The sequence below is a fragment of the Tachypleus tridentatus genome, chromosome 2, assembly GCF_004210375.1.
Source record: "Tachypleus tridentatus isolate NWPU-2018 chromosome 2, ASM421037v1, whole genome shotgun sequence".
NCBI classification, from domain to species: domain Eukaryota; kingdom Metazoa; phylum Arthropoda; class Merostomata; order Xiphosura; family Limulidae; genus Tachypleus; species Tachypleus tridentatus.
In genome coordinates, this window is record NC_134826.1 from 63,992,075 (window position 1) to 64,016,675 (window position 24,601).

The 24,601-nt window shown below is 32.5% G+C and overlaps 1 protein-coding gene across 27 annotated transcripts in view; it reads right to left on the bottom strand.

The window, feature by feature from the left end:
* LOC143243996 (uncharacterized) overlaps positions 1-23,491 on the bottom strand; it is a 159,506-nt gene extending 136,015 nt beyond the window's left edge. For 3 of the 27 annotated variants that reach the window (XR_013024842.1, XR_013024839.1, XR_013024840.1), the window contains exons 1-7: positions 19,967-20,511; positions 19,487-19,548; positions 13,050-13,205; positions 10,949-11,077; positions 10,660-10,698; positions 8,108-8,766; positions 6,559-6,773 (exon numbers count right to left, since the gene is read on the bottom strand). Coding sequence is in view for 7 of the 27 variants with exons in the window: in XM_076487910.1 (XP_076344025.1) it covers positions 8,733-8,766; positions 10,660-10,698; positions 10,949-11,077; positions 13,050-13,205; positions 19,487-19,512 (384 nt within the window). In the remaining 20 variants the exon portion in view is untranslated. The other 24 variants (XR_013024846.1, XM_076487913.1, XR_013024843.1 and 21 more) reach the window with 23 other exon arrangements.
* Positions 23,492-24,601: the final 1,110 nt, after the last annotated feature.

Sequence of the window (24,601 nt, forward strand, 5' to 3'; positions counted from 1 at the left end):
AAGTGTCAAACCCACACGAATTTGGAATCTCCTGTCCATTAAAAAAATTTAATAAAAATGGGTAAATGGCCACATAGGTCATATATATGGAGGTCTTGCAAAATGCCATACCTCCATGTTGTGTCATAAGCCTTCTAAATGTCAAAGAATATTGACACAAGATGTTGTTGTTTGAGAAAGACTTCGACTGACGTTAAGTCAAATCAGGTGGCTTATGGTGAAGTGCTGTTGTCGGAACCCACATTGGGTGGGCAAGAGGAGGTTGTCTGATACGAGGAACCAAACATAACGAGCATTAACCATCCTCTCTAAGGTCTCAGAGACAACTCAAAGCAACTGGATGGTAGGTTGAATGAATCTTTGGATCTTTCCCAGGCTTAAACATTGGTTAGATAATAGCCTGGCACCAGACTTTAAGAAAAACATTTTCCTGCCAGATCCAGTTAAAATCAATTAGAAGAATATCAAGAGAAGCAGGAGAGAGACAGTGCAGCGTGTCATAGCGTATATCATCTGGTCCAACAGATGTACTGTCAGACTGATGAAGGGCCAGTTTCAGTTCCACGAGTGTAAAGGGACGATTATAGTCATGAAGACAATCAGTTCGAAAGGAAAGAGGTGATCACTCTGCCCGAGTCTTGATGGCCAAGAAAGTGGAGGAACAAGCAGAAGTGCTAGATACCCGGCAAAAGCTATCACCAAGAATATTGGTGATGCTCCAGATATCAGCTACTTCTTGGCCATCAGAGAATAAGATCGAAAGGGGGACAAAAGTGTAGTGCCCACTGACCTTTCGAACCCTGTTCCATGTGACTTTGGAACTGGTGGTAGAAAATATGCTAGTTGTGAACTTAATCCAAGATTTCTTCTGGTTTTGACGTCTTACCCACAGAGCATGTGCACGGACCCACTGAAAAGCAATGTGGATAGAGTGTAAGATATCTACAAAAAGTATTCCAGGCTCATTTTTGAGCCTTCCATGCCATGTGGCAGACAGGATTCCACCATGGACGAGAATATAGTGAAAAAAGTATTAAGGTTGTAGAAAGACTGAGCAACTGCTTGTATAATAAGTCAGTTACTGTTGCCACAGTCGTCTATTGATGGCTTACAGACAATGGTAGGATCAAGTTCCGTGAGAGCAGTGAAAGAAGGCCAGTTTGCCTGATCCAGCTTCCACCAGGGCACGCGGGTCAGGAAGCACCAACTACGGCCAGTCTCTCTCAAGATTATTGGGAAATGATCACTGCCTCATGAATTATTGTCAACCCTCCATGAAAAATGGGAAAATAATGAAGGGGAACAAACAGAGATCAATAGGAGTAAAGGACTGACTATGCACATGGAAATAAGTCGAAGAACTAGTATTGAAATCAGAAAGGTTGTGATCAGAGAGCATATGCTCTACAGAATGACCTCTTCTACCAATACCAGCACTTCCCCAGAGGGGATGATGACCATTAGAGTTCCTCAGGATGAAAAAGGGAGAAAGCAACTGTTCAATGAGACCATCAAGGTCTGATTGATATTAGTTTCTCCAAGTGACAGATAGAAAAAGCAAACAGTGATGGTATGACCCAAGGAAACACGGATGGCTACAGCCTCCAAGGGTGTGTTGAGTGGCAAAAACAGTGGGCAGATGCTGATCAACCAACAGTGTCATCCCTCCATGCACTCATCCATCACACAGCCTGTCATTTCTGTATAAAGAAAACTGCCAAAAGGTGACTGTATCGGCAGGTTTTTCCTGTAAGGAGAGGCAAACAGTATGGTAGGAAGCATTCAGTGTTTTAACGTTATCCAGATTAGAACATAAACCTTGACAATTCCATTGTATTAGGGTGGCCATTTTTATTTACGTGTAGGAGAATTGGGCAGAGAACCCTTTTGTTTACGACCACGTCTTTTTTCCTTACTTTCCTTATTTGAGGGAGATCTATAGACATCCATGGATCCTGCCCTGGATTGATTAGTCAGCTCTTTGCTGTTGGAAGGGGATTCCAGAGACTGAGGATGTGAACAAATGATTGTTTTGCATCTTAGAGTGAGAGAGAAAGATGAATCTGAGGAAATGCCTGTGCCTGGAATCAAAGGATGTGAACCTTGGGGTTTGTTGGAATGTATATAAAGGGATAGAGATAGGTGCCAAAGTTGATTCAACCTTTCTAACCATGAAGGTCAAAAGACTTATTTGTTTGGAGCATGATTCTTTAGAAGGCACAGAGAGATCTGTCTGCACTCTCACAGTAGCTGTGGAACAAAGTGCAGAAACATACATCCGAGATTCGGTGGTGGACAGCAATTTTCAAGCCTCAGAATAAGTAATGTTATAAATTGTTTTCAAATTCTACACCTCTTTTTCTTCCAACCATTTAGGGCAACAAAAGTAGGACAGGAGAGAGCCATTGCAATTGATACAATGAAGGTCCATTTCACACTCATAGCCATCATGGTCCTTGCCACTGCAACGAGCACACATCAAACAACCATGACATGATATCTTCTAGTGACCAAACCGTTAACACTGGAAACATCGGAGAGGGTTTGGAATGTATGGCCATACTATGTAATTAAGATAACCTGTCTTGATGGTGGCAGGCAGACATGGTGACGTAAATGTCAGAATGAGGACATTGGTCAGCACCATAATCCATCTTTGCGAGTGGAGATACTTCTCACTGCAAAAACTCCTTGGGTGAAGAAACCAGCAAGAATCTCTGACTCTGGGATGTTCTTCAAATCCCTCTCAACAATAACTCCTCATAATGAATTCAAAGTAGCATGAGGTATAACCTCTATAGGTATATCTCCAATTGCCTTTGAATGTAACAGGAGTTCACTGTGTTGAGATGTGGATGTTTCCACCAATATGTCACCAGAGCAAAGCTTTTTACTGACTTTGGAGAGCCAGCAAGTCCTTCTAGTCCCTTCTGAATGAAAAAGGAAGGCATTTGCCTTTAAGGTTTGTCTGAAAGTGAGTGCAATATAAAAAAAAATGAGGTACAACAGGTGGTACAGATGGTGTTCGTTTACCTTTAGACTGTTTTTTCGCTAGTTTACTAAGATTTTTAATTGCAGTATCCATAATAAAGAAAGGGAAATTTCAGTACCCACTGACTCCACCCACCATGGAGCCCTATGAGGGAACGCACTACCATGTCAAACAAGGACATTGCAGCAATGCCAGGGTTTCGTAAGCACTATACCCAAACACCAGCATCAGATATAATGTCCGCAACACCTGTTGAGAACACCCAACACTGGTAGTTGGTTGACCCTAGCCTGAGTAGACCAGCTAGCTGACCCAAAGGGGGCTACCCAGGGCTGCCCATCTACAAAAATTCAAGGCCAAAATGGTATGTTTGGGTTGGACCCCTCAACAACCAGGATCCTCTCATCCCCTTCATGGGTTGCCATGCACGGCAAACACGTGGGTAGATGTTTAAATCCCAGAGGAGGTAAACTTAAAGAACAGAACCTACCATGCAAGGTCCCCTCACCATGTACAGGAATCCACACCAAGGGGAACTTAAAAACATTATTTGAAACATCTGAAGTTGCTAGAAGTACAGGGTGTTTGGAAAGTCACTGTGCAATTTTGTATGTTAATAAATATACAAGTGCCCAGTGACTTTCCAAACACCCTGTACCCATCTTTTTGGTAATATGTCATTGGTTTATACCATCAAAATAATTAATGAAAACTAAAATTCATTTTTACAGTTACTGATTCTCATATACACCTCTTAAAACTGAAATACACACAAATATTCCAGTTAAGGCACTTAAAATTATACAATGGAAAACTAGTTTCACATTCGTCCCATCAATGCTCTGAAAGTTTTGATGAAATGTGCAAGTACTTGACACTAGATGGCCCCACTTGAATAGCACAGTGGCTGATTCGTTCCATTACAAACAGTAGGGCAACAATTTTAAAACATTTTGAAAGATTCTGACAATACATATCTACATGCAGATATAAGGTTTGAACTGATTTACACTCGACCTGAACTCGCATGATTAAAAGAGAAAGAAAACAAACATCTTTATCTTAAGAAGTACAAGAAAGGTATGACAATGATATCAAGCAAACAAACACAACAATACTCAAAGGTAAATGTCTAATACAATAGAAGCTTGAATGTACAGTGCCTACAGACGAAGCAAGTTTCCTTTTTGGTTAAGCCCGAGTCACTTCTTCAAGCAAAAAATGAAAACTTCCACAGAAAAATTAGTGTGCCTGTAGCCTCTGTCTGTATATTAATATTTTCGTTTTCTGATGCATTGCTTTGGTACCATGGGAAATGTGAAAGTGAAAATGTATAACCACACCTACAGCTTTGAGAAACTGAAATAAAACAGTAGTGTTTAAGCATTATTGCATAATTATTGCAAAAGGTTAAGAGTGCACTTTAAAATTTCAGTATTAGTACATCAGTAATACACAGTTAACAAAGAGTAAAATCTGTAACCAAGTCTCTCTCACTATACTCCTATATATATACATTTTTACTGTAGATACAAAATTATCCCACACACACCTAAATAAACTGAACTTCAGTAGAGTATTGTATTTCAGTCTTCCTAAATACTGCCTTGGATCAAGTAAAGTCTATTTACAACACGGTCAAACCAACCAAATCCAGAGTGAAGCTGTATTTTGTGGATAAAACACAGCCTCTCATGACAGTTTTCATTTATCTATATAAGCATTAAACCAAACGTAATCAAATAATATACCAGGTAGGTCTCTGCAATAGAACTATTAACTAAGTGGTCCATCACACAATACATGGTAGTATGTGAAGTATTATATAACACAGATCGAGAGAAAGCTGATGATCTGTATTAACATTATAATGCTATTCCTTCAATGTTGACTAATTAAGACTTCATAATCAATACAACATTATAAGTCACTGTAAGACTGTTAATGTACTTGGAATAATAGAACAGATTTTACACCTGAACATTTTATTTGACTGTCAGGACACTGTCAACCACATACAAAATTAGCACCACTATACAGGTTCACAAACACAAATTACAACTAGATGGGAATGGTTAAACTAGATCTAAGATCAATATATCTGCAAAACAAGCTGTCATAAGAGGTATTAAACATGATGCAAGAACCAGTTTGTCTGTAAAGAAAGTTATTAGAGAGGTGTTCTTAAATGATATACAAGACAAATTCCTTTCATATCACAAAGGGGATAGAAAACTGGTCAGTGAACTTTACATGAATTATGAATTATCAAGTACACAGCTAACTTCAGTCGTATATAGTTACAGTTACTGGTCACAAAATAATGTCTATTCTTCTGTCTTGAACTCTGGCAATTTGAAAGGTTAAAAAATTGGAAAGGCAAAAAATCTTTTTTGGTATCTTGTAATCCTTAAAAGCACCCATTCAATAACACAATTTTTAACTACTACTACTACTACTACAGTAAATACACAATAGTAAATAAAATAATAGGTCAAACTTTTACATACAGGTCCCCTTGCTGCTTACACTGGAAATTAAGAAAACAAATCAACACTTCAATGAATTTAATATAACAAGACCAATCTTTTTTCAATATCTAAAACAGACTAGAAGGTAAAGTGATACACAAATACGATTTTTTATATAATTCAGAGATAAAACCTTTTACACGGTACAGTAAATTAACTACCTTACTCTATGAATATAAATTTCTTTTACCTTGTGTTATATCAAAAGTTCCAGATTACATCTGCACAAAACATGTTTTAAATATATACATGGAGTCCTTTGCACAAACCACAGTGGACATAATTACAGCAAAGTCAGTTAAAAGAGAAAGAGTTAAAGCTATACAAAACTTTGTTGGCAATCTCACAAATTTAACTAAAATTCTAATAAATGTATGAAACAGTAGTGTCGTATACTAAAAAGATGGTTCTGAAACCTTACAGACATGAAAATAAATAGTTAGAAAAATATTTCCAATAGAAATTGATAAGGGAAAAAAAAAAAATTTGAAAAACTTCATATTTTAGATTAACCAAGGTGGGTGAGAAGATGATTTCAATATGAGAAACATTACAAGAAAGGTAATTTAACTCAGAATTCCAACCATTTTCTTAACCGTCCACTATTTCTATCATACTAATTCTGAGATTATTGAATAAAAATTTGAAATTATAATGCACATATAAAAATACCATTTGTAATTGACAAAAAATAATAAAAATAATGGTAACTTGTACGTTTTTATTTCTTCTAGTAAAATAACCAGACCAAATAATTAATTAAAATCACAAATATTAAATTAATTCTCAGAAAAGGTTTATGTTATCATTGGTCTTTTTTTACATCCAATTTTGTAATTACCAAATTTTCCAATCTTATATATACAAGGTGAGATATTTGCCATTTCTTAATTTCATTAAATAAACTAGTAGTCAAGCCTGGAAAGTTTAAAATAAATTAAAAATGTTCAATTTTGACAAAGTAATACTTTTATCCCTTATTACAGTAACAGTGAATTTCTTAATTGTTCTGTCCATAATATTAGGGTAAAGTACCTTTTCACCTGCTACATATTTCATTAGGAACAACTCATTTTTAAGTCCTCGTGTTTTTGTACATAACTTCAAAATTCTGTGAACATAACAAATTTTGGAATTTGTTTTTGCTTCAGTATGATGTGATTCCCGGTGTGCTGAGATAAGAACAGAAGAAGGTTTCCAGCAAATAGATATTTTTTAATTTCTTTGTTCATTCCTTTTTACCAAGATATCTAAGAAAGAGCAATCTTTTATTTCTTTTTTTCATTTTCAATGGTAAACTGTACAGATGGATTCTATACTATTCAAATGGCATGCAAACTCCACTAATGTTTGTTAATGTACCTCCATATATATGAATGTGTTGCATATACAGCTTATCCAAGTATGACACTTACCTTTTGTCCCACTTAATACATCCATATAAATACCATACAAATGGAAATCTGACTGTTAATCCTTCATTTTATTTATGAAAATTGTTTACTTCAAAAAATTAGTTCCTTACACTCAACATTGTTAGATTAATTATACATGTCTTGTTTCACAACTGTTGAAGTTGTGGTTTGTAACAGTAATTTTGAAACAACTGCATTTTCTAGTAGAACTTGGCAAATCACAATGCTAACAAATCTTCCAAAAATACATAAAATGATTAGTTTTAGTCAAACAGCACCAAGTACAGGCACATTATATCAACCAGTAATGCATACAACTCAGAAGTATTCATATTTGAAAATAAAAATAAACATACAACTATAAATATTTTAAATTTTGTTGAAAAAATGTGAAACAAATATGAACAAGGAATACTCAGCGACATTTTCTGCAGTTCGAACAAAAGATATCATGAATAACAAAGTTACATGTAAAGAATCCACTTTTTCAGGTTAATTTTTCTAAATGAAATTAAGGCTTACCGATGGGATCCTCCTTTCACCTTTGTTATGTGACATACATGGATGTATTTGAAACAATAGCCACAAATGGTGGAAAATGTAAGCCTGACATTTGGACAAGATATGTAAATGACATTCTTGGTGTGGAAATATAGTTTGTTTGTAATTTCAAACCAGATATTAGTGGGAAAAAGCAGTAACGGATGAAACCAATGAGTATTAGAGCCAATAATACGTTTAAAACTTTGGAAATAAAAATGAAAGAAAGATCACAAATTATTAAACAGAGATGAATGTCCAAGCAAATACCTGTGGCAGGACTTCTAAGAATTACACAGAAACCATAAATATATACAAAAGTCACACGACCTATTAAGGTACAAATCACTTCTGATGATACCACTGAGGTGGTAAAATATATAGTTAACTTTTTGAGAGCCACAGATCAGCCTGAATTTAAAATGGTTTTCACTTTGTCCTTTTAATGTTGAATGTTATTCATTATTTTAACATTATGCACAAGAAGCAAGAAAGTATACTGGAAACATGCTAGTTTCTGTATGACAGAACAACACAAGTTAGAGACTTCCAAAACCTCAAAAGAAATAATGTTATTGCTGTACGTTAGTCTGAAGACACTGGGATACGATAAATAGAAAACATTTTACCTGATGTTAACATCTTATCCAAGAGACAAGGTTAACTGAACCACAACATTACACGAGACATTTCAATCACTTAAACCTAAAAGTAAGAAATATACATATTAGCCTTTAATATAGGGATGATGATTGAGTTTGGTAAAATTAACCAGTATCTTCAATTTTTATTATTGTGTCTCCATCTATATGTCATATACCAGTGATATGCTTTTAACAGCTCAGCTGTTGATTTACATGCATTGTTTATATACTATTGTTAATATCCATTGTTGAAAGAATTTAACTTTGAGAATGTTTGATTTTACTAAGTGCTTTTGGGACACAAGCAACTATGTTCTAGTTTGCTTTCAACTTTATTAATGAACTAGTACATTACAAATTAAGCTACAGAGTAAAATACTGAATGATAAAAGATAATCCCACAGTTTAGAGGTAACTATTTCTGTTTAAAAGGTGTTTTAATCTTCTTTTCCTTAGAAATCTATTAATATATCAAATCACAGCCTTTACAAAACTTTCTAACTTTAAAACAATGGACAAAATACAAACCTAAATTCCCAACTCTTCCAGTATGACCAATACAATGAACATACTCTTATACATCAGTCAGTAGGTCATAATTAATCATGTTTCACGTTTCGTACATACAAGCCTCTAGAAACAACCTGTAAAAATTATTTTATTCATTTTTGGTCAAATCAAAAATAATTACTCAAGTGTTTTGATATCATTAATGTTTCACTTCTATCCAAGAACAGGTTTTAAACTGAAGCTGGCATCTATTCTATGCTTGAACCAAAACCCATCATGTTCTGTTTATGCACTGTTCTAAGTGTTGTTTTTTTTATGTTCCTTAGAAGTGGTAAACTACAGGGAATGAAACTGGTCAACATCATCTACCTCTAACTCTTTGGCTATTCTTTCTGAATAGTGGGAATGGCAAATAGAATATATCACCTACTCACACAGATGAAAAGAAGAGCCCATTTAATAATGGGATTTAAACCCATGACCAACAGACTAAGTCATCACCTTTACCGTAAGGCCACGTTAGGATTATCAGTATGAGAAATAACAGTGAACATACCGAAAGTGCCAATATTATACTAATGAAATTATGATGAATCAACAATTTTCGCTTACTTTAAAACCAAACTACATAATTTATTTCATTTCAACAACTTAAAATGTAGCAGTTGGCTTACAACATTGAAGTCATTTCCAACATGAGGAAATATCACAATGGGACAAAAAAACAAATGAAAGTTAAATATTTTCAAATATAACACTTTGATAATTAACAAATCTCATAGAATCATATTTCCAGGAAAATAAAAAATATTAAGGGAAAAACATTAAGAAGCAGAATGTGGCAGATGGTGTGCAATGTTAGGCATAACTAGTTATACTGTGTTTGAAATTCATTAACCAGATAAACAACTTTGGTTTTCCACACCTCTCTTAAATTTTTTAAATACAATTTGGTCATGTACAACAATATTAGAAAGATTAAAATGAACAATTTTTCTATTTTACTGGACAGCTTTCTCACCATGCACTCTTTCAAATACAATTCATGACAACAAATTAACCTTTATGGTTTCCACACAAACTTAACATTTTGTGTATCTTCCAGAAATTTCACAAGCTTTAAGCAACCATTAATTCACTGCTCCAGGTGTTAAGTAATTTATGTTAAAATTAAACACTTTCATTTGAGTAATATCTCTGATGCCTCCTAAATAATTCTAAATGTTATTTTTCATTAAAACTTCAGTTTATTATTTTTTTTTTTTTTTTTTTATATACGGTTGATCAATTTGACTGACCTTGTAATCACTAAAAATAAATCTCAATTACTTTTTTTTTTCTTGAACAACTTCAAATTGTAACATTAACTACACACGTTTATCCTAAACAGCTCTAAACTCTTAACAGTAAACATCTTTTTATACTTAAATTTTGTTTCATTGCCCTTTAAACCCATGTCTTTACTAATATTTGTGCCATAGAAGTTGTAAATCACTTTACTAGTGAATACCTCATATTACCCTAACTATGCTACAAGAGCTGTTAAAAATTCAGCTGAGCTCACTGATATACTTTCCATGTGAATAACATTTGAACTAGAAGCAAAATAGACGACTCTTTACAGAAACAGACATAGCAGAATATATCACTGGATAAATTAAAATCTTGGCTTTCTATCATTCAAATGTATGACATTAAACATTAGAGAACTACTTGCAACTTCTGAAAAAAGGATGTGATATATGAATATGGGAAGAGGGGGGGCTTGACTTTCCATTTGAAGACTGTTACCAAATTAGATTGGAGAGTATAACTGTTATTCTTGGCCAAAGTGATTACAACATTATGATGAGTAATTTACATTAAATTTCATTCTTTTTGAAAGAGTAATAAATATATTAGAGATTGACAGTTATCTACGATCAAATGTTTCAATTTTCACACTAGGGAAACTGAGGATTTAGTTTTAATATTATAATATTCAGAGCTTAAAACTTGTACAGTGTTACATTTTGAATATAACTCACCAAAATCTCATGACGTGCACAGCCAAAAATAGTTGTCCACTGTGAAAAGTGTTAATATATTATCATGCCAATAAAAACCACAAACAAACAAATTTAAAAGCTGTAATACCAATCTTTTATTCTTTCCATAAATTTTGTTTTTGTGTGATAATGCTTATTAAAAAAAGTTAATTTAATGTAAAGGAAAAAATAATTACATTAGAAACACTTAAATAAATATTTATTGGACAGAGCCAATTTTTCTCATGAATTTTACCTTACTTTTACCATATTAAATTCCAATACTTACAGCTGTGGCTGCAAAAATAGGCCTATGACCTGATCGAAAAAACCATAAAGCATCCTCTTTCCCACAGATTTATTACCATGTATACTTGCTACTGGGTAGCCTTCTGTCAGGAAGTGCATCTGCCCCTTTCTTGGTTTCCATAAAGGTCAAGATTAAAGAGTCAGGTGCTAATGGAAACAGTTTCAATGTGCACTAAATTTCTAAGTAAATACTGAAAAAACATTCAGTATAAAACTTTTTGGAGTCAATATTTTTTCATAGTTTTTTTCTAAAATATAATCAAGCTCAGTAATAAATTTATCTACAGTATTATATCAGGTTTCAAGTGTCAATAACATCACAGCTTGATATTTATCACTAAAATTATGAGATCGGAGTTCTCTAATACACTGCTTTTAATGACTGAAGATCTATTCCATTAACAGATTCAATAAAGTTCATAAAATCGTGTATATATAAAATATGAATTTTAATTATTAAATTTTATATAAGTATATGATTTGACATACACATAAAATTACAATGAAAAAAGTTGGTTATGTAGGATCAGCTGTAAGTATCCAACAACTGGTACACTTCTCTGTAATTTCAGAGTGAATGAAAAAGATTGAGTTAAAATCAAACATGTTAAAAGAAGAGTGTAGAAAAAAAATCCATCCCATTTTTGGTAACAAGCTGAAAAACTACACTGATCATGGAGCCTATATAAACATGAAGCTTCTCAAAATTTAGGTTTTGCAAAAAAATCTTTTAACCAGTTTCCACAGTTAACTTTTATGCCAACGTAAAATATTTTAAATTATGAAAAAAATTTATGATATTTGATTTAATAACAATATAAAAATAAAACATTTTATTAACTACTTCAATGCAACAACACCAAATTTCAATGATTCAAGGGTTGTATAGGCAATCATCTGAAAAGAAACCCTCATTCACATGACATGATCATTCTGTTTTTACAGTTTACATAAAAAAAATACCACACTAATTAAAGTATGGATTGAAATATATTGGAAATCCTTCTTGTGTATTTGCACATTTTAGTACTGCTGCATTTAAAAAGGTCCAGCAAAGAGGACCGTTTATCTAGTTCATCTGCCCATACTATCTTTTGAGTGATGTTTTTTTTTTTATGTACTTGCAACACGACTCACGGAAAAAAAAATATAGTTATGTAAAAACTTCATAGCCAGTTCTTAATAGGTAAAAAATAAAATATAACTAACAGTCTATTTTTGCCTAAAAAAGAGAGTAGAAAGTTTCTTATACACTAACTATCTATAAAGGTAATAACAACAGAGAACCTTTCAGCTAGATCACCCTTTTAACTACAGATCCCTAAAAGTCCAGCAGTGTTTCAAAATGAGCATTTGAGGTTACACAGCATCGATTGTTAATTTTTAATTTTTGTATTTAACTGCACTACTACTTAATTTTGCTACTTACTACGTTTCTGCATATAATTATCATTAACTCTGTAGGTCTGTAGATACTTTGGTATATTTTTTATTCAGCTATAACCTCCTTTTATGTGTCTTAAGGCTTACTGATGATTAAATATTTAAGCATAAAAATGTGGTTTAAAATAAGTGACATTTGTTCTGTACTCTGCTAGTTATAAATGAAATAATAAAAAATACTGTTTTTGTTTTCATTTTTAAGGGTTGGTAGCATTTAAAGAAATACATATTTGGAAATGGTTCACCCTGCAGTAAACTACACAATTTTATTCTGCAACTATACGAAAAACAGCAAGAATTAGTATTTACGTCTATTCAAAACCATACAAACATGTATCTTAGAACAGCTGATACGGGTATTAACACTTTTCTTAACAAAGTAGAAAACATCAGTCATCCTCTGGTTAACAAAGTTATCAAAGAGATGACCTAAGAAGGTTGAAATGTTGTACTCTGCTTTATTAGTAAAAGCATTAATACCCATACCAGGCAAACTGAAATACATTTTTACTTCAAGTGGGTTTTTATTCATCACAGAAAAACATATGAATGGTTCTTTACAAACCCATTGATGCAATAACTATAAACAATTATACTTTCACCATTTAGTGTATGTTAAATAGAACAGAAATACTAACCTATAGTTTTTTGGAAATGTTGCAGAAAACATCATTGTTAGCCTATTCCCTGTTGGTGGCATATTGTGCTCTAAAACAAGGCAATGAATCTGTGGTTCAACAGCTATATCAGCATATGCCTCATCTAACACCAGGTACCTTAATGAAGAAGCTTCACTAGAAATTTTAAGAAAATTATGTTTCAATGTTTCTCCACAAGTAAAAACTGTCACTGCTGATGTGTTATAATTATGAGGTTGAATTTGCGTAAATATTCTTGTAACTTTTTATGAAAATGAAGAAAATTAAACAGCAGTAAATCTCACATACATACTTCTTTTAGATACTAAGCTTAAAACTGAGATCCAAGATGAATGTGGGCAATATAACACTAAATACACACACTTTAATGATATCAGTGAGCATGGAAATAACCCAACTCCATCTTACAAATAAAATTTTATTTCACAATAAAAAACAATGTAGAATTATCAGGAAAATCAAATTTCCAGTTGTCAATCTACTGAATTTCAAAAACATACAACTTTAAGGCAATTTTAATGAAAGATGAATTCCAATGAAGTAACATAAATATGTTTTCAGTAATAATCTAAGAGGCATCAAATCACAAGCAATGGAGAATATTTTTTGCTTTCACTTAAAGCACAATTTCTAACTAAAAAGCTTCCATTTATTCAAGAATAAATTAGAGTAAAATTATTTACTTTTCTATAATACATTAAACATTTTCATTTGTTTTTAAAGTCATTTGTAAACAAATTTGCCGTTATAAAGTTGAGATTGCTTTAATTTTTTAATATATTAGCATTTTTCCAACAGAGCTAACACATACTTTCATGTATTTATGCATTTGTAGATAAAAAGCAAAAAAGTCTGAAAATGCAACCACAGAAGTAAAGGTGTTGTGGGTCTCTAGTGAAGTGTTCATCCTGTTTGTATTTTTGCAATTGTGTTTAAATATCAAAAGAATTTTTTGTTTTGTACGTACAGTTGTGACTGTCCAAGGTATTCTTAAGAGTGGGAAGAACAAGTGATACAAAGGTAACCAAAAAACAAAACATCTATACATCATATGAGCAGTTTCATAAAATAAACACAAGCTAAGATTAACTCTTTCAGAATTGACTTGTAACTATTTTGTTATGAAATAATGTATTATACAAACATTTGAATTACAGTCCACAGCTTGATCCATAACTGAAGGATATAAAATCATAAATTCAGCTAAATTCTGATGGCAAGTCAACAAATGCAATGATTTGGCCTTTGACCTATCTCAGAGTTAACATTAAACCTCACATACAAACATCTTAACTCTAATCACTGCTGCAGCTAATTATTTACAGAGTTGGAGTGAAAATTTCCACCAGGTTTATCATGACTTTTCATAAAACACAAAATACACTGATCTGTTAACGTAGTCTACACATACATTTATATATACAGTCTGTAAAACCTTTTTCTTTCTTCTCCGATTCTTGAACTGAGTCGATTACAAAATCATAAAACTAAACAATGTATTTTTCTTTGTCCAAAAACAACTACTTATTTAATTCTATGATACCTGCTTTAATTCTTCAGCTTTTTTTGCAGTTAATGTGATCCATAAGCTTAGCACGACAATAATTTAATTAAATTGTTTCTATTTTCCCATCAGATATTTTTGTTTTCCGATTAATTACAGCTGATAGCCGTTCTAGTTAAGAGCTTGTAAATGGAATCAGCTTAACATTCATCCATCTTGGTTATGATTGGCTTTAACAAACATGTGAAAATCTCAAACACTTTTTCCTTCTGAGTAATGTTTTACAATTAAGATATTTTTAATGTTAACATGCAAAAATATGATTTCACTGTCTAACTCGTTTACTCAGGTAGTAGTCATTCCCTATCAACTCCACTAATTATGTTTTTACCAAATTATTCATTTGAAGTGAGAAAATAATTATTTAATATGTTTATTCTTTTAAATGGTGTATATAGGTTTATATAAATTGTTTAACCTTCTTTTGCTTAAGTTTCAAGCATCTTATATGGTTACTGGTTTTACACTATCCTTATTCTAAAAATAAGAACCAGTCAAAACATCTTCAAACAGTACCTTCAGTTAAGAATGCAACAATTAAGGTAATAAAGGAGAACCAAAAATGTAAAAATTTAATTGGAAAAAGTAAATAAAAGTTTAAGACACTAAAAGAAACCACCAACTACAAATATAATATTAGTACATAATAGAAGTGTAAATTTCACGTTTTATCTATGAAACTAAATGCCTTCACAAACTACTACAATACCAATTCTGCGGTATTTGTGAATTTTAAAAAATTGTTTGAAAAAGAAAGAACCATATTTCATAAACAGATCTTTATGACTGAGTTGCAAGTGACCTGAATGTCGAAGTTGCCAGGAAAAGGTTAATAGTTGGAATTAAACTTCAACTATTATCACATTGTAGGTATAATTCTTAAAAGTCCACTGATTAGATTGAATTTTTGACCAATTGAAACAAATATAAAAAAAATATTCAAAATAGGCTGTGTTCAAGAAAACAACCTATGTTCCATGAGACAATGTAAGCTGTGATGCTATTTGAATAGAGTACTATTTATAATTAGAAGCTCGTGATTTTCAATGATGACTTTAAATGTAAGATCCGCAATTAAATACTGATGCTCCTCTTTTCTCAATGGGACATGTATATTCAAGTAATTTCTCATAATTACTACTCCTAATATAGGGTGTTTGGAAAGTCACTGTACACATATTTATTAACAGACATATTTCAATATAGAATGCAGGAGGTAAATGTGAATGACAATTACAAACAATGTTGAAAGCAACCCCTGTTGGCATCAATACAGGCCTGGATCCTTTTTATTTTGTTTCTAAACACTGCTATCAGTTGCTGGCTTGAAATAAACTGAATAAAACATGATTAAAAAACTGCACAGTGACCTTCCAAACACCCTGTACTTACTTCACAAGTTCCAAGCTATATTTCACAGCTAAATCATATCTATCAGTTTTCCTGGTGTAGCCACCAGTAAGCGGCAACCTCTGTCTAAGTTCTTCATTCGCTGAATGGGTTCAGCTCTTCCATAGACAACACAGGACTTTATGCGAGAGCAATCAGCAAACTTGGATGATTCATAATAAATCTCACAAGCCAGTTCTCTTGTTGGAGAAATAACTAGAGCTAGGGGATACTGCTTAGCACAAGTATCAAACTTTTGTGGCTCTAAAATTTAATCAAGAATAAATAATCAGTAATCTTGTAGAAAATATATTTCCTCTTTACTGATAGTCTTGGAGAATATTCTCCAAAGGGCACATCTCTCAAATGTCATTCAATACATTTTCAGGAAAAAAATAAGACTGTTTTACAGTTGGTAAAATCTCCATAAATATTTCCACATGTATTGTAAATGTCTAAAATGTAGTAAAAATTTGTTTCTGTGATACTTTGTTTCATAGTATCATACATACTCCCAGAAAAGATGCATTACCATAGTGTCAGGATTACTTTTTTTTGTATTAACTATAAAATCATATTAGTTTTTCAATTTTCAGTGCCATTACTTCCAATTACAATTTTTTTACTTGTGAATAGTGAGAAAATTATATGCTAAACCAGACAAACTGTGAACAAAACTATTGTATAAAACACTTTCACATACTTATAAGTATGGCCTTTTATACACAAATTATGATTTACATAACACTAAACCCTTCTATTACATAATTAGATTTCATTGTCAGTCCCTAGTCAACATCGCTTCTCCATCACAGTGACATTGTAAAGTAACTGCATATTTTGCTGTCATACATATTACAAAAAATATTCTGTAATAAGCATCATGATGTACAAGACACTGTCTTATATCTTGATGTTATGGCATCAATAACCTACCTCAATTATTGTAAACACCCAGAGAAGGTATGGCAATCAGCTAATATTTCTGTGCATGAGTGCCTTGCATCATCTACCAGTTAGGGACAGAGCTGAGGGATTGTTTATACTTGCATTTCCCTCTCATGCTTCCAGATGTTGGCACGCTCCCAGTGTCTGGCAGTTATTTCAAGATCATGAATGGTTGTCGTTTCCTGCTATAGAGAGAAGTTTTTGACAGCCTTAGAGAAAAGTCAATCTCTGCTGTTAACAATTGATATTCCCTTGACTAGTCACTTTACGTAATGCAGAAAATTGTCATTCATTCATGTCCTTGCTCTAAGAACACAATATTATAGGAGCAGCTTATGTTTCCTATAACATTTACAATTTCCAAGGGTAATAAAATTGCAACTGGACTGTGTGAAAACAGTTATTATATTGTTCAAAGATGTGCTGGTCCAACAAGCATTGTAGGTTCCGAGCCTCACAGATCCATTTACATTGCAGGTGTTTCAGTACTACTGCTCATCTATTTGATGTCTGTCAAATCTCACAATGTGCATATGGTGTTATTTGGGCACATACGTGCAAGATTTATTACCCTCTTGTTTTAAATCTGTCAAGTTTCAAATGTGGTTTTAAATTTTCCTTAATTTATGCCTACTGCATTTTTGCAACTACATATTGGCCTACGAAAGTATACTATTTAGGTTATCATACATTACTTATGTATATAAATGTACACATTACAATTTACTCATAAATGTGTAAATTTTTGTTACATTTCTTCAAATATAGAAGGTAAATGAAAAACATTGAAAAACATTTATTTTGAGCACGTACCAGTGTTACGAAATTTTGCACTCGTGCATACATACTATCACTAAGCCTTGAGTAGGCTTGATGGTGGGGTGTGTAGAGCATTTTTGTGGCTTCAAACAGTAACCTTTGAATTATAAGAAAAGACATTAAATTACAGTATTAGAATCCTTAAAATCCCTGAAATTTAGTAGTGTCTAAGTAAAGCATATGTGGGTTGAAAAAAAATCCCATTCCAATTCAGGGACAGGACTTATTGATCACACCTAAAATTTCAGCAAAATTCTTTCTTTTACCCTCAAGTCACTGATAAACAACTGTCAGAATTACATATAGGGGAAACTATTTCTGTTGGTTAAAAGCTTGAGCTACTTTGTGATAGGTGGTACTGGTTTAGAACTTTCACACTATGGGTTTGAAGGACAAAGCCACTAGCAGATTTTCCAAATATATTGATATCTCAGTAAATCATAAAGATAGGAGGCTCTTATTTCATATATAGCTTGTCTGTATCTCAAACCTGAATTTCTAATTTATTTAGATACTTATATGCATTTTACAGTTGATGTAATAAAATTGAAACTGAACATGTCATGTAACAACACTGATACCTAATTTTCTTTATATTTCCTTTTAAATTAAAAAAAAACTAAGACAATTTTAAATTTAAATTATAAACTGTTTAGTTACCAGTCTCATTGGTGTTAGTAAAAAATATTATTTAATAAAAACTTGTGTTAATAAAAAATAATGTTCCAAACGTGCACATTAACCTCCAGGAGTGAAAGAGTTAAGGTTGGAAAATATTTATGCTTCTCAGGCAAGCCAGCTTACAGATTTCAGAACTCACATGTCAATCAGGTCAAACATATGTCCTTAAGTGTATAGAAATTATTGTACATGGTAGTGCAAGAGAAAAAGTGCTGAAGTTAAGATTCTTCAAAGCACGTGAATAACACAACACAAACTCCAATGTGTATTTTTTAGAAAGATTTTCTTTTAAACAAACTAAAACATTAGTAACAAAATTACAAAAATTAACATATAATATTAATTTGATTTTCATATTAATGTGGTTTAATTATATTTTGAATCTCATCTGTACCACACACAAAAAGAGGAATTTAAAGATGGCACCAAAACCCACAGGATTAAAATGATTTTAAACAAACACTGAAAACCTAAGCTCCTCCTCCTGAACTATAAACTAAAAGCAACTTAAAACACTGATGAAATCCTACTTTTGAGCATTCATTTTCTGCTGATCTGTATTTACTTATAAATTAATTAGAAGTGGATATTTAATAAATTTCAACAATATTTTGCCTGAGGCTAAAATAAGTGGATAAGATTTGCATTTCTAAAAGCAAAGCCACATAGGGCTATCTGCTCAGCCTACTGAGGTGAATTGAACTCCCGATTTTAGGGTTGTAAATCCGGAGACATACCACTGTACTAGCGGGCCGCAAGTGGATAAGAAAATTAATTGGAAGGCTACACTAAAATCATCTCTTTATTCACATCCAAAATGATTGGTTGTTGATTTGAAATCGTTTTTCATGCTGATTTTGACTTTCCCTTTTCACTTCCTTCCAATCTTTGAAGGAATGAAAGAAACAATTATACTTAGAAAAACTGTACGAAATAGTTCATAACCAAAATCAGCCTATACTTAACAACAAAAGCAAACATACAAACACATTACTTATACATACATAAAACTTACTTCTGGAAAGTCCTTTGAAGGTCCATTTTCAAAGATATGGTTCAGAATGGTAACCAAAAATGCTGCAGTTTTCCCAGAACCGGTTATATAAAGAAAACAAAATAAGAATTAAGTTCGTACAAAACACATACAATTTTATGCTTTGATGTCACGAGTAAATAAGAATAAACAATGTGCTTACAGCAAAACGTAAAATTACCTTGTCCATCAGTACAGTTAATTAAATACACCTTTCTTATGTTCCTACTTATAAAGTATATAATGCATAGTTCCCTCAGCTGGGTACCATCACTGTTAAAATTATTTTCTTGGTTTAGCCAGCTTAGAAGACTGAGGTTAGGCCTAAATACATTTTCTAAGCTAACAAACCAAAACAATCTTTATCACAAAATTATAATAAGAAGAAAAATCAAAAGTAATAACATTTAATATATTAACTAGTACAGCCAATACTCTTATTAAAATGTAAATTAGGTATACCTTAATAACGAACACAACTCATTGTTGGCTTAAACTATTAGCGTGGAAGAAAATTTCTTTGGAAATTGTAAACTCGCTCTCCATTTCTCCCTCGTGCTTTTTAACCAAAAAAACTCATTTAACCACTCCTACCGTATAGAAGCAGTGGCGACTTACGTCGGTAACAATTTAAGACATTCGTTACAGTTTAAATCGTGACGAGTTCCTGGCGGTAATTTTCTCATGGTACAACCAAAAACTAATATTTATAGAGAAATATGTGTGTTTGTGTGTTTTCTTTTAGCAAAGCCACAAAGGCTATCTGCTCAGCCCACCGAGGTGAATCGAACCCCTGATTTTACCGTTGTAAATCCGGAGACATACCGCTGTACTAGCGGTGGGCATGGAGAAATAAAATAAAAGATCTGAATTGACCATTATAATATAATAACGTCTTAAACATAACATACAGTGTTTAAAACGTTCACTAACATCTTACTTTAAATATTCCCTGCAGCAAACAGATGGCTCCAGGAAGTAATAACTGTATTAAATCTTTGCATAAAAGCAAAAATGAAAACATAGCAAGACATTCCAGAAAGAAAATACAACATAAAACACACAGTAAGGAAAGATATAAAAGACTTTCATATGAAAAAGAAATTCAAAGTAATAAAACAAATGACGTAACGTTATTCTATATGCAGAGCCTTCACACAGCCAATATAAACTACGTATGTTCTAACTTAAATTAACAGGAGATAAATCTAACGGCGGCCATTAAACATAAGCTGTTAATTATTACTTTAAACAATATTCCAAAAAATTAAAGAATATATCCGATGATGTGATACTCTGTGAAACTTCTAAACCCTTAAATTGTAAAACGAATACTGTTAAACTTCCCAAAGAATTAAACGAATTTTGTGTTTAAGATGCACAATAAGAAACACTTGTAATAGAAAAAAAATCCTGCAATGAGAAATCATGAGAAATGTGCATTCAGCTATGGTGAAGCTGATAACCAGATACAATCATACAGTTAAAGGCAGAACAAAATTTAGCTTCATCTTAACAAGCTAAACCTTTAAACAGGTAAATTTCATTCTTCTCAAATAAACATCTTTTGTCCAAAGCAAGTAAGACTGAACAACAAATTAATTTTACAGTTTGAACAAGGCAGGTGATCTTACGATTTATACAATGGCAATTTGCTCTATCAATGTAATTTATTTTCATGGGAAACATTTATTTGTGTAATGCTGGAAGTGTTCGAGAGGAAATGTCAAATTAAATGCCAACAAAATATTTTATTTTAAACAGATGGCTACAGTTGTTAGTGCTTAAACCAGTTAAGATAGAAGCACGATTCGTTAAATTAAACAGTCAATTTGTTTTATATACTTAACTATATTTTTGCATTGAAAAAACTATTGAATATGGTAATTAGTTTAGGTAGTACAAGGCTTTTCTTTTCATGTACAATCAGGTGGTTAGTGTGCTTGACTCGCAATCTTTTTCGATATTCAACAGTGAGAATAGTAGAACTGGGAGACAAGAGTATACATTTTGGCAGGGTAGGAGTCGTCTTCAAATAAGACGGTTTTATTTCCCTAACAGGTTTCTCTCTTAGTATGGCCAAAGTTATTAAGGCACACGACTCGTTATCCGAGGGTCGCGGGTCTAATCCCAATTACACCAATCATGCTCGTCTTTTCAGCCCTGGGGGCGTTATAATTTGACGGTGAATCTCACTATTCGTTGGTAAAAGAGTAGTCCAAGAGTTGGCGGTGGGTAGTGAGGACTCGTTGCCTTCTCTCCTGTCTTACACTGCTGAATTAGGGACGACAAGCGCAGTAGCTTTGAGCGAAATTCAAAACAAACCAAACCAAACCAAGACTCTCCTCCAAACGGCATAATCTGAGGGTCATAGGGTTCTAATCCATGTCACATCAAACATGCTTGCCCTTTCAGCCAAGAGGACGTTATAAATGTTGATATTCCAAAGGAGTTTTGATACCTGATAAATTTATAACAGTTCTTAAAAGTACAATGTGATCTGTATTTTAAAAAATGAAAGAAGGTTTGGGAACTATCTGGACATCTTCATATTTGAAGGGAAAACGTAAACTAAAATTAACATTTAAATAAATCTTTGGAAACAAGTGGGAGGTTTAACAAAGTGCATGTCACAACCTTTTTACAAGGTTACATTCAATGTCTAATTAAAATTTATCAACAGTGTATAGCAATAGAATAGCATTAAAAGTAGAAATTGATTCAATTTTTATATTATCCAATATTTAATCTGAAAAGGAAATATTTAAATGAAATTTCAGTCTTCACTTCCTTGTGTCACGAGTTTTGAATTCTCTCTAGGTTTTGTTTCTTCAATTATAAGGGATTCGAAATTTACACCAAATACATACACCAACTATAAAATTTGATGGGCCAAAATTTAAAATAGGAACCTCTCACATTCTTTATTTTCTGAAATATATCTTAATTTACCGCATCCTTCACAAAGTTCCCCAAACTGTCCGTCTTCATGAAATTACTTCTTTGCTCATGTTCACTTGTCACTAGTGCATGGTTGTAACCAATAGAAAGGTCACTTTGTAAAACACATTACTGTGACTACAGTTTTAGTTTATGTGGTAAAATTCAATATTTATGAAGAAGATCTTGATATATGCGAACTGAAATTGATATTATAATGAGTAATAATTTTTTTACCTATTTATAGTTTAATTAGAAAACTACACCCTTGTGCAAATTAATTGAAACAAGACGGAATATTACGATTTCTTCAATTTTTTGCGTTTTATTTTTGAGAATCCAAAAATTACTCACAAATACATGATATGTCCGCCTTTATTTTTCAGAAGATCATTAATCCGCTTTGGCATCGAGTCCATGAGTTGACTGCAATCTTTACCAATTTTTGGATTGCGGTACCACACCTCAATTATGGCCTCAATTAGCTTGATATTCGTAGTATAGTCTTTTCCCCGAAGTCTTTCTTTACAAATCGCTCAAAGATTTTCAATAGGATTTAAGTTCGGAGAGTTTCCAGGCCAGTCCAGCACCTTTATTTGCGTTGTAATCATAAAATTATTCACAAGTTTTGATGTGTGGCACGAGCCAGATCTTGTTGAAAAATGCCAGATCCATCTGGAAATCTCTTTTTCAATTCTGGAACGACTCTTCTCTACAAAACTTTGATGTACTGTGGTCCTCGCATCATACCTTCTACGATGTGTAAGCCTCCGACGCCATAGTAGCTGAACAAGCCCCAAAACATCTTCTTCAAGGGATGTTTTACGAACCGATTGATGTGAAATTCTCGAAGTTTCTCACCTGGAGATCTGCGAACATGTAAACTTCTTTGACTCTGTACGGAGAAATTAGTCTCGTCACTGAATAACACCTTCCTCCATTGTTTTTGCGTCCAGTTCTTGTATTTCAGACCCCATTGATTTTTTCTTTATTGAGTTGGTAAGAAGTTGTTTTCTGACTGGTCTCCTTGCCCTTCTAACGCAATTTCGAATGGCGTAATATTCCTCAAAATTTCGTCATATATCCCAAAAATAGATCGACCGAACTGCAAAACACAGCTAATGACGCCATCTGTGTGAAAAAAAATGACTATTAAAGGAAATCAGTGTGTCCAGCGAGCCTACACCGGCCGCCATGCTGAAAATATTGTAAAATAACAATTTGTTTCAATTAATTTGCACAAGGGTGTAAGGAAATTAAAATAATTTTCGAACATTCTTTTTTCTTGCTTAAAGTTATATCTGTCTTCTAAAATGTATATTTTTAAGCTATGCGAATTACCTTTTGGACAACAAACATAGAAAAAACTTATTAAAGTAGGCACATGATAATTATTAGTGCTCAGATAATGCAAAGTTACTTACTTTATTTGTATATTTTTAACAAAAGTAAATAGAATGTAATAATAAAAACCTTAATAATTATACAAGAAAAGTTAACAGGTTAAATGAAAAATATATTTAGTGATCCTTACATACGTAATTTCAGCCACGTACATGTAGCTGTAAGTTGTGAGCTCTACACCTTTTCAATTATTTAAGATTTTAAGTAATTTCTAAATGACAAATATTAAAAATATAGTAAAACCAAAAACCATATTTAATTATGAAAGATTTGGAATTGATTTAACTCCCATCTATATCTAAAACTCAAAACATTGTTTCAGAATATTCTTATTACAAAAAAAATATTAGCTATTGAATAAATAAGGAAACTACCGTGTTTCTCCGATAATAAGACCTATCCATAAAATAAGACCTAGTGTGATTTTTGGGGATAGTTTTAATATAAGCCCTACCCTTAAAATAAGCCCTAGTTAAGAGTGGCAGGAAGAGGAAATAAATAAAAAAAATTAATTTATTAATTAGTTTAATAGTTAGTTAATTAGTTTGTTTAAGTATTAATCAGTTAGTTTAATAGTTTAATAATAGTTTATTTTAAATGGTTAGTTTAATAGTTTTACTTTGTAACTTCATTTTTTTTAATATATCAAAATAAGACATCCCCCGAAAATAAGCCCTAGTGTCATATTTTGGAGTGAAAATTAATATAAGCCCTGTCTTATTTTCGGAGAAACATGGTATTTAATCAGAAGTT